Raw genomic sequence first — 15,851 nt, 5'->3', positions numbered from 1 at the left:
TTCATTTTCCTCTTGATTAGTCTGAGCTGAACATACGAACATGCACGAAGTTGAACATACTTATCCATGTAATTATCAACATGAGAACATGGTTCTCTGCAAGCATCTACCCACGTTTGCTGTTCTTTGAGGCAAAGACAGTTTCTAAAAGAAAAATTCAGAGGTGCCATCTTGTGGATGATGAAAAAAATACAACTAAGTAACAAATGAGCAGTATCTCACTTTTAATATAGTAAATATACAGTAACTGTCAATTACAAGATCACTTTCCAATGAAATTACTAGCAAAAATATCCACAAAAGTTCAAATAAATAAGAACATATGATTACTAACAACAAAACCTGGGCTCCAAATTCTCAGTCGAGTTCCAGTCTTTCCAGATAGAGTAGTCTTATTTAATTATTTTTCAGAAGAAAACCCATTTATGCCAATGGAAGCAACAAAGGCTCAATACCTTTAAAATAAGGCAAAAAAATATTACATTATAGGCAATTTCATACTGTAGAGATTTCAACTACAATATCAGCTCCAAAAAAGTCACATCTGACTGAAAGAACTGTCAAAATATCTCAGACTTCTAACAACGTTCTTTCAATAGCAAACACAAAAGTTACTTCAAACAATAAATGAAACACAGAAAGGACATAAGCAATAATGGGGTTACGGCATGATTAAGCAGTCTGGAGTCAAACAATACAGTTCAGACCAGCGAAATAAGTATAACCATCTCCTGCAGCCTGCAACCCATTTGTTCTAAACTCAACTTTCTCAGAAAGAACACAGCTGAGCCTTTTTGTCTGAAAAAGTGCTCTGAGAAGCACTATCCTGATGACCCCAAATTTGTACCAGAAAATAGAAAATATACAAAAATACAGTCCAGCCTTAACAAGTGGCCACCCAGTGATTCAGGATACTGGACCAGCAGGAAGGATTGATTTGAGTCTCTCTTGCATGGCTCCTCCACTGGAGGCAGGTGAGAAGCCCCTTCTCCAAGAACGGCACACATCGCTCACACAGTGATAACCACTCTTTGGAGCATAAATTCTGAGTGAGTAACTGCAGAAGCTTGGTATCTGTCCTGCTAACAGCCTGAGGAGCTGGAGGTAAGTTGCAGAAACTCTAGAGCTGCTGCCCATCACTGAGAGCTGCCACCATGTGCGGTGTGCAGGGGTGTAAGATTTAAACTGATCGCAGTATTTCACTGCAGAGATGCAAGTAATGGGAAAAGAAGAGACACATCATGAGCAAAACTATATTGTTTTAAAACTCTTCACGTTACGCATTAAAAAATACCTTACAGCATTACTACTTCATAACTGAAGTAGAATCTGGCTATTCATTTAAAATGCAACCTGAGTTGATTTGTTTTGTAGATAGTACTGCAGAACATTAAATCTTTAAATTATCTAGGAAAAAAAAATAATCACTCTGTTTAAATATCTCACATCACAGTACACTTGCTCTTCAAGAACCATCGCCGATGCTAGGCCTAGACATACGTATGATCATATTGCTAAATATAGTGAAAAAATATAAAAGCCACACAAACACTGGGCTGCAGAAGTATTTTCATTCAAAACTGAATTAATTTGATGGAATAAACTTTTCTGCTATATTGAAAAGTGCTTCTGAAGACAATATCCATCAATACAAAATGAAGGAAACACAAACAGCAGTCCTCTTCACAAAAGAGGCTCTTCTTATCTGTAGGCCCAGAACACGTTCAAATTAAAATGGAAGGAAAAGTGCTGCAGGATAAAATCTAACCCTTGCAGGTCTACACATGCTGAGAACTGGTTGTTGAGGCAAACAGAGACAACTCTTTAGAAGTTTCAGATCAATGAACAAAAATTAGACTTGTGTGATTATCATGCAAAACAAACTTGGCTGGATCACAGCCAGAGCTTAATGATGAACAAGCATTCAAGTGGCATCACCATCTCTTCCTACTTAGCTTCTTAGTCTCCAACTTCAGGTTCACTTCCATCAGATCACAAGCACTACATTAAAATGAGATTTTCCTAAGTCTGTGAGGAAAAACATTTCTCAATGCCAATCACCCTTGCTCTGGTCAAAGCTGACTGTAACACTACTTATTTATTCTTTAAGAACTAATCATGCAAAACGTGCTTGTATCTACATGCCCTCCTTGGAACCTAGGAAAGCATCAATATAGAGCAATATTTCAGAGGAAAATCTAGCATACACTAATATTCAGTGCTATAATAACATGCTAAATTAATTACTGCACTTAACATAATTTTTATTTAAAAAAATGCTAGCCTGCTTATTGACTTGATCCTGCTCACGCTGGGTTTTGGTGCTTTTAATAGTGCACTACAACAGTGTACTAAAATCATGCACTAAAGCAGTGCTTATTGGCAAGAGCAGTTCCACTAACTTTCACTGCTGTTAATGTGAATCAGGAAAACTCGACGAACGAATGCCTGCAGAATATGGCCAGAGCTTGAACTTCTAGCACTGGATGCAAGAACCTTTCATCTAAAAAAAAAGCTGAAATATATGATGAGTCTGCAACAAAACAAAAAGATGAAACTACAACAACAGAATGTGCTGGTCCTCTGCAGTTGCTGGTGTTGAATGCCGTCCTCTGAAGTTTGACCACACCTCTGACACAACCAATTTATTCGACCTTTGAGCATGTCAGACTAAGTTTCACTTTGATTGCATAGAGCTGAATGCACATGCAACTACAATTCATTCTAACTGTAGCCTCATAGATACTGAATATGGAAATATAATACTTTATATTACATTTGTTATCTTTATCAATTTAAAATGTCACATTTGGTCGCCAGTAGACTAGGAAAAAAACACTAAAAATATTTCTTAAGACTATTCCTGAGCAATAATTTTACGCACTGTAAAATACTCTAGTTTATTACTATATTTATTAAGATTCTCACATATTTAAACTACATATAAATCCATGCTTTGGAATTTCACAAAGCTGAAGATCTGTTAGGCACAATGAAAGAATAGAAACAGCTAAGCATCTTAAAACCAGGACGAGATCAGCAAGAGAAGTGCAATTGAGCTATATACATAAATTACTCTTCAGTATTTGCTACTTTTTCATTTTCTGTCACAATGCGAAGGACTCACTTGTCCATCAGAGCTCAGCTCACTTCTCACTAACAGTTCCCTGCGACTGGTGGCTGAGAATTAAGTTAATGCTACTCAGTATTTTGTTTTAAAAGTAAAGTACTAAACATTCACTAGAATTTCATCTTAACAAGATGGTATCTCCAGCTGCTGTCACCAATGTGAAATGGTAACAGCTGAACTGACACTTGAATACTCGCTGAACTCTCCTTCATATTCTCTTGTATCTCATAGACACAAGAGAAAACAGAGGGGCTGAGGGCTGGACCCGATCCTGGTTGTACAATTTCTCTGTAGGGTATTTCCCCATCTTACTTCGCTAAACCTTGAAACAAGCAGCCAAGCTAACCAAAGTAGACTGGACCATGGGATAAATAATAGTCATCTCGGGTGACTCAAAAATAGGTATCTTTTGTATCAAAATATATCTTTCCTCCAACTCACAATAGCCGTTAAATCAATCCCTAAGAGTCTGGTTTTGTGTTTTGAGACACTACCAGTTCTGAAAATTAGGCCACAGAGTCTCTAGTAACAACATCAATTTGCATTATTCATAAATATCCATGTGCAATATGAAATTTGGTCATTTCCTCTACATGGCAGAATGCATCAAGGCTTACAAAATGAAGTTCAGGGAAAGCTGTCAGTAAACACAGTGAAGATTCATGGGTATAAAAATATGCATTCTATTTTTTTAATCTGTCACTATTGCAGCTGCCTGCTCTCTGCTACTTTTTTGTCTTAAAAAGAATCCTTTCTGCAATAAAATATTTCAGAACATTACCTCCATTCTTCTTAAAAAAAAACAAACAACTAATTAATATAAAAAATCTAATTCATCATCTTATATGAAGAATTAGTTTGACTTTGCATAGATAAGCATGCTCCACTATTTTATAAAAACAGTCGATCCTATCCCATCAGAAAACACCACCATCAAACCTGTCTCACAAAATAGCACATCCATTCTCTTCTCTCAAATACACCAAGGGAAGCATAAGAAACACCACAAACTTCAACAGACTTCAGCTGGTGCAAACAGGACATTAGGTATTTCTCTACACTTTCATACTTCGCTGTTATCTTCATTAAACAATTGTAAATAATTTTGAGGAAAGACCAGTGGAAGACGCTTGCCTTCAGGGATAAGATTTCCTGCTGGCTTTGCTGGCTTAAGATCAAATGTATTGAAATGAACAGTGCTGACTTAGAACCATGCATCAAGAACATATTTTCTCAAGGTATTCCTATACAGAAAATATGACCCTTCTGCATTGGCCAAACACTTTCTAGCAGTCAAGAAGCATCAACAGTTCCTAAAGTATTTTTCTTCACTTAAATTTGCGTGTTGTTTGCTTTGTGCCATTTGTTATTATTTTCCTGTCCCCTGTTGGATTTTTAGAAGGAACGTAATTGTTGACATTGCAATTTTTCTTTGGATTTGTATATGCATATGATTTTAAGCCTTTGATGGGAGCAGCTGAGCCATGAAGTGCTGGAGTTTGTTTAGGGGGTCTGATATTACCAACACTTTGAATTTTAGAACTGTTCTCAGAGGGCTGTGTATTGAGAACCTGTTGCTTTGCAGCTGGCTTTTTTTTCAGTTCACTCCTGACTTCACCAGATTGTCTCTGAGAAGACAGTGCACAGCCCATTCTCTCAGAAAATTTCAAGTCACGCAGATGAGAATGTAACCGTTGACTTTCTTCACAGTACGAATTTCCCCTGTGACCTGAATAGCTTCTGGGCAGCTTTGTAACGCTTTCTTGGGTTGCTATCTGCTTGTTAGACAAAGGGCTGAGCAATGCTTTAGCTTTGCCAGGGCTCTTTAGGGTACGGATGGAGCCGGGAGCGGTCTGTGGCCTGACTTTGGCTGCTCTACCTTTCTCGTTCTGTACAGTCTGCATTTGCAGCCATTCCAGCTGCAAAAGGCGATCGATGTATTTCTCAAGAAATCCTGTAGGCTTTGGTCGAAATTCAGCTTTGCCCTCCACATTGATAAAGAAGGCCAGTTGCTTCAAGTCCCATGAGTTGAAAGGGGGTGGGAGGAAGTCTGGGTAGTAATATTCTGATTCTTTAAAACCCATATCATGTTCCAAACAAACTGGATCAATTTCTTCAGCTCTGAGAATGAGTTCTGGTGGCGTGCAGGGAGACGGGGGAATGGGAATCCTTTCTGAATCAGAGAGATCACTGGCACTATCATCTTCAGCATCTTCTTTAATAATTTGCACTGATTCAAAATCAAGAAACATTTCATTTACAGATGCTTCTTGCCATTTAGAAGAGCACGGACTGGCTCCAGCAACATGTTCTTCACGATTCTTTTCCAACTGTTCTTTTTTACTGCAATAAAAATGTTGCGTTGGGACATCTTTAACCCTACAGAAACTACCTTGTGTGCTGCCCTTTATGCTAGGAGGGCTCCTTTGCAGAAAACATTCATTTTGCCTTCTCTCTGGGAGACTCCTCTTTGGTCCTTGTGCTCTGTGCGGTGATGTGCAAACACTCGCGATCCTAAATAAAAAGAAAGATCGTATCCTGTTAGAATGATTCATTCATTTGGAATAGTAGTTTATAAAGATCTTGCTACCTCCTTTGAGGACAAAGATCTATGTGAATGAAGCTAGATTTAGGATGAAAACTCAGAAACAAGATAAAATTAATATTTTCTAGCAGAGATGACACTGCCTACTACTGATGGTTTTGGCTTATTTTGCCAGAGAACTCACTAAGTTTCCATATTGATAACTTAATTTTTTTGTCCTCCTAAACGCTGAATTCTGGGACTTGTTAAGTCAAAGGCAAAACAGAGAAGCCATGATTTTGTCGCAAGCACTTTATGTACCAGTTTGAAATGTCTACAAGTCAAACAGACGATCTTAACACAAAATTACTTTTTTGACTGAGTATTGTCATCCAGCTGGTTTTTTCCCTTCTTAAATATACTTGGTTGGTTACCATCTTGGGTGTCACGGGAAGTCTGAAAAGACAGGAAAATATTGGATGTTAACAGGAAGCTGACGTAAACTAAGTACCTTTTTTCTGTAAACAGCAACAAAAAAATGAATTATTTACCCTTTCAATGGGACTTGGTATATTTTTGCCTAATCTTCCAGCAGATTTCACATGAGAAATTGGTTTATTTAGTCCTTTGGTGCTTGGATGGCTTTTTCCATTGCTGTAACTTGCAAGGATTAAACAGAATATCACATATAAATATCCACATATATGATCATCAGAACAATGAATTGTACACATTGAACACAAAAAAGAGAGAAAGTTGATTGCAACGATTCTTAAAGTTCATCAGAACTACGTCATGGTCACTTTTTTTTATACTACTAATGCAAAAGTGAATACATATATAATAGACCTCGTCCATTATACAGAATCCCCTATCAGAAGATTCCAAAGTTACATTGGGGTTAACAAATAGTAAATCTTACAGACAACATGTAACTACTAATTTCTAATTTCTGTAGTACCTGGTACAAGGTCCTATTGCAGTTTAACAGAATTAATTATAAAGTACAATATTAAGGCCATTGGAGGCTAAACCTTGCTTGCCTTTCTCATATGCACATGCCCAATAAAATTTAGAAGATTACTGTCATGAACTTAAGTAGTGAAAGTGAGCAAAAAGCGTACAGTCTACTCTGATATTAACACAAAAAAAATTAATAATTATATCTTTTACTGAGATTGTGGAATTATCAGTGATAGAAAAACTCATACACAAGTAAAAAGAATGGCATTACTGATCTGGACAGCACAAAACTAAAAGATAGATTTCCTCAATTAAATCAGATACATTTCTGTGTAAGCACATAGAATCATTAAATCAGTGTATTCCATAAGAAGCAGAAAACAGTGTCAGTTCAACCAACAAGAAATATTATTGATTTTAAAAAGGAATGCTTTAAAACATCATAACAGGAATAAGCAAATTGCCCTCTCGATCTAATCTAGTTTGACTGCAGTTCAGTTAATTTGTCAGGCTGTACGTATTGCTCAGTATAACCAGACCTTGTCATAAAAAACATGATTTCACCACTTGAAGAGGTTGAAAAAAAGAATGAAAATCAGTCTTATGCCTCCAGCATCGATGCAGTCACCTCTGTCCCTTTGTGACCAGCATGATCATACAATCATTTATACTTCCGTGGATCAGAGAGGATGAGAATCTGAGCAGTACAGCCACGCACTTACTAATTCATCTACAGTGTGTGGAGATTATTGTAACTAGAGAGACAGAAAATAATTTCCTTACTTTACCATTCCTTTGTGGTTTTCATTGATTTGGCTTTCCTTTTTCTGCGTCTCCCTGTGCAGTAATAACGGATGTTCTTGAATGCCTGGTCCCATTATTACTTTCTTCAAGGGGTATGGCCACTCTTGTTTTTACATGATCTCCAAAGGGGTCCAGTCTTTGAGTTTTTAAGACACAGTGTATCAAATGCAAACATCACCAGTCCTAGAAATGCAGTAAACAAACACCATGTGATTATTCTTAAGCTGGTAAGAGAAAGCTAATCAGCTACCGGCCCAGCAGGTTAGAAGAGCTTAATGTATTGACTGGAGCCCAGTAACACAGTCAAACGTGGTGGGCGTTTCTGCTCCTAATTTAACATGAACAGATGATCAACCACCTATGTTCTCCACATGCTGAGTTGTCCTTTTTGTGCCAGAAAACGTGCTTGTCCTATATTCATATATGCAAATTTTGTATCAAATGCTTACATTTTGTTCTTCTGCCAAACCAAATCCCTCAGCACTCTGAAGTTCCTACTAAAAATACTCAGAATTTGCAGCATTCTTTTATTTTTCAGAAACTGCATCCCCGTACCAGGCTGCACAGATACAATTTGCAAAGTATAGACGACAGGCACCAAAATCCCTCTCTTCACCTGCCCTCAGGTTTGTTGCAGTGCTATTTATATATTCACATCGCTACCCATTTACATTCATCCAGTGCCTTTCCTTAAACACCTCCTCTTCTCCATCCCTGAGGGGTCACTGGGGAGGATGTTTGCCCACTCTTGGCGCCTCTCAGTCCACAGCGGACCCTCTGTCACTAGAACCGTGCACCCTGCATCCCAGATCCCACATACTGGATCCTGCATCCCACATCTTGCATCCCGCATCCCTGATCGCGCATCATGGATCCCAGATCCTGCATCCCAGATCTTGCATCCTGAAGCCTGCAATCTGGATCCCGCATCCCGGATCCCACATCCTGCAGCCTAGATCCCGCATCTTAGATCCTGCATCCCGCATCCCAGATCACACATCATGGATCCCAGATCCTGCATCCCGGATCCCACATCCTGCAGCCCAGATCCTGCAACTTAGATCCTGCATCTTGCATCCCGCATCCCTGATCCCGCATCATGGATCCCACATCCTGCATCCCGGATCCCACATCCTGCAGCCCAGATCCCGCATCTTGGATCCTGCATCGTAGATCCCCGAGCCTGCATCCCGCAGCAAGCATCCCAGTTCGTGCATCTTGGATCCCAGATCCTGCACCCCGGAGCCTGCATCCCGGATCCCGCATCCCTTATCCTGCATCCCGGATCCCGCATCCCAGATCTCTCATCTCGGGTCCCGCCGGGGCCGCTCTCCCCGTGCCAGGCTGTGCCCTCTCGGGACGCCCCGACACCTCCCGCTGGGAACTGCCCCCTGCCCGCTGCCCCCCGGCCCCTGCCCGCTACCTGCTGCCGCCTCGGCCGCCCGGGGATGCGCAGGCGCTCGGGGCGGGCGGAGCGGCCCCCGCGCAGCCGCGCTCGGGGCGGGGCGGAGGGAGGAGGGGGGGGCGGCTCTCCCGGTGCGGGGCGGAGGGAGGGCCGGCTGCGCCGCCGATGCGGGCCGCTCGCTCGCCGGAGGCGGCTCCCCCGAGCCCCGGCCGCCGCCCCGAGCCCGCCGCGCCCCCCGGCAGCTCCGGCCCCTCCAGCCCCCGCAGCGGCTCCGTGCAGCCCGACAGCCTCCAAGCTTTGCCCGACTCGCCCAGCTTCCAGTGCGACAGCCTGGAGTGTCCGTGCTGCTGCGGGAGCCCGGCGTCGCTCAGCCTCTGCGAGGACAGCCTGCAGCCGCCTCTCGCCCCGTGCAGGGGCCGGGGGGGCTTCGGCGGGCGCCGCTGCAACCCGCTGGCGTCCAGCGAGCTCTCCGACAGCCTGGAGCCCGCCGGGGTCCCGCACGACAGCCTGCGGTCGGTGTCCAGCGTGCCGGGGGACAGCCTGGAGTCCCTGGCCAGCCTGAGCAGCGGCTCCGCCAGCCGGCACAGCGGCCTCGAGTTCGCCACCAGCTGAGCCTTTCCCTGCCCCGGGCAACGCGAGAGCCTCTGCATCGCTTCCAGCTACTGCCGGAGGTTTCTTCCCCTCGTTCAGCAGGCTGCCTTGTTCCGGTTGATTTTTGACGCACCCAGTGCAATAACCTCAGATCCTCTCCGCGGCTGCTTCAGGGAGGCAGCGCTCGTGCTTTCCTGCGGTGTTAATGCTGGTTTAGGTTAAGAATGGAGATCCGCGGTCCTCGGAGGAACCCCAGCTACCTCTCTGATCTCTATCAGAACATGCTGCGGGCCGAGGAAGCCCCGCGACGAGGGCAGCAGCAGCCCCCAGCAGTCCATACGAAGAGCAGCGTGACCGTTGGGATCAGCACCCCAGCCAAGGGGGGAACCCAGGCGAATAAGCCTCAGAGCAGCAGTTCCTCCAGCTGTGACCCAGCACTGCGGCCGATTATCCGCCGCAGAGCGAGGTCGTTGCCTACATCACCCGAAAGAAGGAAGCGGGCAGCGGTGCAGTGTCAAGTTCCTGGATGCCAGAGTCGTATGAACCGGGTGAGATTTGCTGATGCTTTGGGCTTGGAGCTCACTGAAGTGAAAGTCTTCCAGACTGGGGAGGATCCATCTATCCCCTTGCATGTCCTTTCCAGGCTTTCCATAAACTCAGACCTCTGGCACAGCAGCTCAGACTTGGAGTTCACCATGCAGTGCTTGGTCCCTGACTTCCAGCAGCCTGTGGACTGTATGGATTTCTCCTCGCGGCTTCAGGAGCAGCAGGTGTGTCTTGAACGAGTGACCAGTTCAGATCTGGGGCTCAGTGGCACCATCCAGGTTCGCAACGTGGCTTTTGAGAAGCGGGTATCTGTGCGATACACCTTCAACCAGTGGAAAAGCCTCCATGAAGTGTGTGCTCATTGGCACAGTAGCATCCCTGAGAAAAACGGGCAGGATCAGATTGATGTTTTCACTTTCTTTCTTCCTGTGCCTCCTTTCCTCCTTCAGCTGTCCTCTGTGGTCCAATTCGCAGCCAGATATCAAGTCAACGGCCAGGAATATTGGGATAACAACAGAGGTAAAAACTACAGTCTTACCTGCCGGACTCATCCTATTAAGATGCCTAGAGAATGTGAGGAGAGCTGGATCCACTTCATCTGAACAAAAGGAAGTGCATGCAGAGCAGCTTGTCAGTAATTTCCGTGACACTCCAGGCCTTGGCCCAGCTCCCTGCTCCTATAGCAACAGGTTCCTTTCTGAAACATGCCAAACCTGGCAGAGTGTTCCCGGGCAGGGAAGCAGCCAATGACCTGTACAAACTGTTCTAAACTTCTCAGAAAGTAAAAAAGGGCCAAAATGTGTATTGAGTTACATTCATTGAAAGCCCGTGTTGTTTCTCGTAATGTATGAATTGGTGCAGAATGGTTCCAGGGAATGCTGTTGGACTCCCAGAGGGCAAAACAAGATGCTTCATTTTGCTAGCAATATTCTAGGTTGCACAGAATATTTCTAATGGATCTATTTTACCATTTTATAATGTCTGTTTTCTTAACGGGCAGTGTTGCTTTTATGGTTTTGTTTCTAATTTTGTTTTTATTATCTCACTAAGTCTGGGCACTGCTCCATTTATGCATAATTTGGATGGCAGACACTGTAGGGGAGTACTTGGATTTCTATAAATATATTATTAAAACTGCAACCATGTAAAATATTTCCATTAATATTTGGTTTGAAAATTAAATGTTAGTATGAGCAAAACATACATGAAAATGTCCCATCAGCCCATCTGTTTCCCTTAAAAAAAAAAAGGTGCCTTTTGTTATCACCGGTGTTTGCTATAGAGAGCAGGAATAATGGTTACCGAAGTTTGTGTAAGACTTCTTCTTGTGAAGTGCTCATCTTCTCAGGTGACACACAAGCAGGCTTTTTCTCTAGGTACAGGAATTGTCCTTTCCTTGGGCACCTGTTTTTACTAAGGGAAACAAGCAGTTTTACACTTGTGTTGCAATTACAGTTGAAGATGTCAAAGCACTATATGAATACTAATGATCTTACACTGTTACTTGAAACGGTCTTATTTATAAATGAAGAAATGGAGGAGACAGATACATATAAAGAAAAAAAAAAGACAACACAGGGAGCCAGTTACAGAACCTTGATGTAGTACACTGAATGCTGGATCCCTGATGCCCAGCATCCCAGTAGTACTGGAGTAGTACCTTGGAATTCTTTAATCAACTACTTGTTATAAACCAGTTGAGCTCCGAGACTGCATCACAAAGCAGGAACTTCAAAAAATGATGATTTTACTCGTAAACATATGTAGACCCGTAAACACTTCTGCAGCAGGGAGAACACCGTAAACACACAGTCTTCCAATACTTCTTGCTTTACTACTTACATTCTGTGGACTTAGTGTGATTTAAGATTGGCAACAGGCTAAAATCTATTAAGTAAAAGTTTGTCCATGATTTTCTTCTTGCATATTTGTAACTGCATGTGATGTTCAGCTTTATATGTGTAGCATAAACTTTCAAAAATGGCTGATTGAATGTATTAGGAGAGCTGGTTTTTAGGACTTGTACTATGAAAATTAGGCCACTTAATTTGGGTATCTTATTTTGGATCGCTGCTTAATTCACCAAAATCACAAGTTGTTTTTAAAATCACTGTTGTAAGCAACACCAGTTTACAGTGGATGTTGCTGGAGCCTAGTGTAATCTTTGGCTTGCTGGCAGAAAGATGCTCTTGCCATCTTCTAGGAGAAGCTCCTTCATGTGCTAGCAAAGGTCAGATCTGAGTGTTACTGCAGGCAGGGACAGATGATGAAAGCTGAGGCTGTCAGTTAAAGGTTAATGTCATACGTACCACAGTGTCAGTGAGCGGTGAGAAATCAATGTCTCAGCAATATGAATTTGGCTTGTATTGTCTTCATTCTTCAACCTCTCAGGGTGTTTGTATGTGCAAAATCTGAATGCTGAAGTATTATTCCAAGTTTGCCTTTTCTCTTTTTGCTTGTCTTGCGCTGCTGAAGAAGAATGGACAGTAGCTGTTACACTTGTCTGGCCCGGCTGACTGCGAGCTGAGCAGCCCTGCCTTGTAATGGAATGGAGAGTGATCTCTGCATTAGGCTCTTAATTCACAGGAGTACTGGCACCTGTCACATGAAAGATGAAATATGCACTTATGTTTTCCTGTCACATTCACTAGTGAACATCTAAAGGATTAAGCCATTAAGTAGTGGTAAAATACACCTGTTGGGAAGATAAACTTCTCACCACCTTTAAAAATTCTCAGGACAACTTGACTTGCACTGCGTTCAAATTGAGCACTTCCCTTATAATGAGGATTTTGTAAAAGTAAATTCTTCACAAGTGTTGTTGCCATATAATGCACTTTTAAAAACCTGTATTTATTAGTCATACAATAAATTAATGTCTAGTAGTCCACAATTTCAAGGTTTTTTCAATACATGTTTTAAAGACACATGGAATTTGTGTAAATTCATGTCAAAAAAGGGGGTGTCTTTCCTGATCAGATATCTTTTCCAAAGCAAAGTACGTTACACAGTATATCAATGAAGCATTGACATGAAGCACATACACTACACAACAGGTCATTTTGTTTTAGTGGAGAGCTGTATCATTGCAAAATGCTTAATTAATTTTTAAAACAATAATAAAACTATGGCTATTATAATACGAAAGATTGTAATAAATGCTTTTCGCAATTGTATGTTGTTTTTGTACTCCTGTTAACAGAACTCACAAGGCAGCTTCATGCTGAGTTGTCACTTACAGAACAATGTAATCAGGGAACTTACAGGTACTTTGTGTTATTTTTACTGTAGGTGTTATTTTTACATTTTGTTTCAAATTCTTAGTTTCTTCATATTTATCATAGAAGTAAAAAAACTTAAATTCCAACTTGTAGTAATAGAAATGTGCTAATGATGAATGGTAACTACAGTACTTAATTTAGTGTCTCAGCAGTGCTCAATACAATGTTATATGCACTTTACAGCATTGCGTGGTAAACACACAGACCAGCAAGTCTAAGTGGTTAGTCATTTGTCAACATGAGTCTAATGTTAGTACTGGCTTCCTTCCTAATTTGACTTTCTCTTTATGATCTCAGATCTGCAACTATTTCAGCTGACACTTGATATTAAAACTGTTGGCATCAATGCTGCTGACCCTTCTCAGCTCTACATACAAGAGTAGCTATTCCAAAAATTGATTGTATTGACCAATGCAATGTTTTCCAGTACCTGTAATGAAGGTAAGTATTTCTGCTGCTGCAGTGAAGAAAGAGTCCCTGTACCTAGTGCTACACTATCCTAAAGACAGTTTTGCTTTCGTTTTCCCTGCATATTTTTTTTAGTGTACTTGCCATATCCATGGTGCAAATAACTTCACTGAGTGTTTGACTGTTAATGCATAACTTGATGAAGATTCTGCTTTCTGTTGACCTCCCTTCTGCTAAACCAAAAGAGATGTTAAGAGTATGAGAAGTGAACATATGGTAGTCTCCCAGTCACATCTCCTTACGATCGCAAATCTGCAATTATTTGAGCTGACACTTGATATCAAAACTGTTGGCATTAACGCTGCTGAGCTGTCTCTGCACTCTACCCACAGTAGCCTCCCAGTCACGTCCGTATAGCTTGTGCAGGAGGGAAAGTGTATGATCCTCCCGTTCTCTAGCTGGCTTTTCTTCTGCTGTAGAGTCCACAAGATAATTTTCTTTGCAGGATTTGAAAATCTGTGGATAGTATAAACCTGTGTATATGCTAATGTGATTGTAAGGGAAAGCATCAAATGCCTATTACCTTTTATTACCTCTGCTTCGTATGACAAAAGTAGAATTCAGTTTTATGGATGTTCCAGGTTCTTTGTACAGTTCTGTCCCTAGGTTTCTGAGTTAAGTTGTGCTTCTACAAATCTGCTTCAGATCCGCCTCTGTCTCTAACAAAGCAGAGACAGGGACTAATGCTGCAGGGAATCCCTGAGGCCAAACACGCCTGCTGCAGACTCCACTCCTGTGGGACCGGCTCCTCTGGGGAGACGCTCCTGTCAGAACCACGGGTTTGGTTTTGGCAGAAGGGAGGTCAACAGGAAGCAGAATTTTCCTCGAGTTATGCATTCAAGAAAAGAAAAATCAGAGAAAACGAAAACAGAACTGTCTTTAGGGCGGGGTAGTACAGGGAGAACCACCCGTCATCTTCTTGAATCACAGTGACACCTGGTGGTACTTCAAATACCTGCTGTACAGCTTTTTTGCCTTTTATAGCATTGTTTTCTTTATTTTAGAAAGTCAGCGGTGTTAATTTATTTCCACTTGCTGCAGGCGTGTCTGCTGAGAAAGGCGATTCACCTCCTAGATGCTCCACTAGTGCTGCTTTTCCTCTAGGTACGAACGGAGATGCTGCTGCTCCGCTGGAATACGAGATCAGTTTGATCACCTGTCTTTGTGATAACAGCCACACGCAGGAACTCTTTGATTTAATTTAAACCCAGCTCTGCTGCTCCCGAGCGGGCTGAGGCACCTGCCTCTGCCTCAGCAAAGCCGCGCCCCCTCCCTTCCCGCGCCTCACATGGCGGTGGGCGGGAAGCGGCGGTGAGGTGGGGCCGCCATGTTGTGAGGCGGTGCCTCACGGCCCCGCGGGTGTCCCGGCGAGGGGCGCCTCGCTGCTGAGGCGGCGGAGTGCTGCGGGGTGTTCTCTTCTCAGTAACACAGCTCTTGGGGGAGAATGCCCGCGATTAAAGGTGTTCCGAGGGTGGAGGTCTCGCTCCTTCATCGAGAAGGAGGCACCTGGAAGAGCGTTCTGTGCTCTGACTAGGGAGGAGACGAGGCCTGTGAGGCGACAGCAAAGGCTGCAGCATAGGCCGTTGCATTCTTGTATTGGAAAAAGAGTAGTAAATCGCTCACCCTGCTCTTGGTTCTCTGTATTGTTGAGGAGTACAGAAGTGACTGGGGTGCGTGCCCAGTTCTGTAGAAACCATTCCTTGTTTTTATTCGTTATTTCCGTTTGCTTTGCCTACTCTGTGTAGTTTCTGGGAAAGGGAAGACCAGCGTTGCACGTGGTAGGTTGGCTGGTGTACATTGGTGTATTGTGGTTTATATGTACAGACTCTCAAAAGAAAAGCCTTTTGTCTGCTTTTGAGTATGAAGACAATGTTTTCAGAAAACTGATTTTGAGATCTTACTTTTTGGTGGTAATGGTCATCTCTGAGCCTATCTCTGTATGTGTAATTAAGGCTTTTTCTATGCATGCACTTACCATGTATTTATAATGAGGCCTTTCTGGAGTTCTGCTGTTGACTTAGCATCAACACCAGGTTATTTAAGTATAATTGGCCACTTTCGTGCATTCTTCTTGCTGAGAAATACTGAGGGTCCACTGCAGCACCGTCTGTTCCTCTGTTGCTGATCATTCCTTTTGCT

General features: G+C 42.7%; 2 protein-coding genes across 4 annotated transcripts; one reads left to right on the top strand and one right to left on the bottom strand.

Moving 5' to 3' along the window:
* Positions 1 to 200: 200 nt before the first annotated feature.
* Positions 201 to 8,240, bottom strand: FAM217B (family with sequence similarity 217 member B). 3 transcript variants are annotated; one of them, XM_069871690.1, is made up of 4 exons: positions 7,406 to 8,240; positions 6,206 to 6,308; positions 6,025 to 6,110; positions 201 to 5,644 (listed from the first exon to the last, which is right to left on the bottom strand). In XM_069871690.1, the coding sequence occupies exons 1-4, from the start codon at positions 7,423 to 7,425 to the stop codon at positions 4,459 to 4,461; spliced, it is 1,395 nt and encodes a 464-aa protein (XP_069727791.1). In that variant the 5' UTR covers positions 7,426 to 8,240; the 3' UTR covers positions 201 to 4,458. The 3 variants fall into 3 exon arrangements, with proteins under 3 accessions (XP_069727791.1, XP_069727790.1, XP_069727788.1); XM_069871689.1 differs by having other exon boundaries at positions 6,206 to 6,314; positions 7,406 to 8,239; XM_069871687.1 differs by having other exon boundaries at positions 6,206 to 6,314; positions 7,401 to 8,238.
* An 809-nt stretch (positions 8,241 to 9,049) lies between these two features.
* PPP1R3D (protein phosphatase 1 regulatory subunit 3D) lies at positions 9,050 to 13,139 on the top strand. Its single transcript, XM_069871858.1, has one exon. The coding sequence runs from the start codon at positions 9,642 to 9,644 to the stop codon at positions 10,563 to 10,565; it is 924 nt and encodes a 307-aa protein (XP_069727959.1). The 5' UTR covers positions 9,050 to 9,641; the 3' UTR covers positions 10,566 to 13,139.
* The last annotated feature ends 2,712 nt before the right edge of the window (positions 13,140 to 15,851 follow it).

This window comes from Phaenicophaeus curvirostris, chromosome 18 (genome assembly GCF_032191515.1).
Source record: "Phaenicophaeus curvirostris isolate KB17595 chromosome 18, BPBGC_Pcur_1.0, whole genome shotgun sequence".
NCBI lineage: Eukaryota > Metazoa > Chordata > Aves > Cuculiformes > Cuculidae > Phaenicophaeus > Phaenicophaeus curvirostris.
This window is presented reverse-complemented; position numbering and strand designations above follow the sequence as displayed.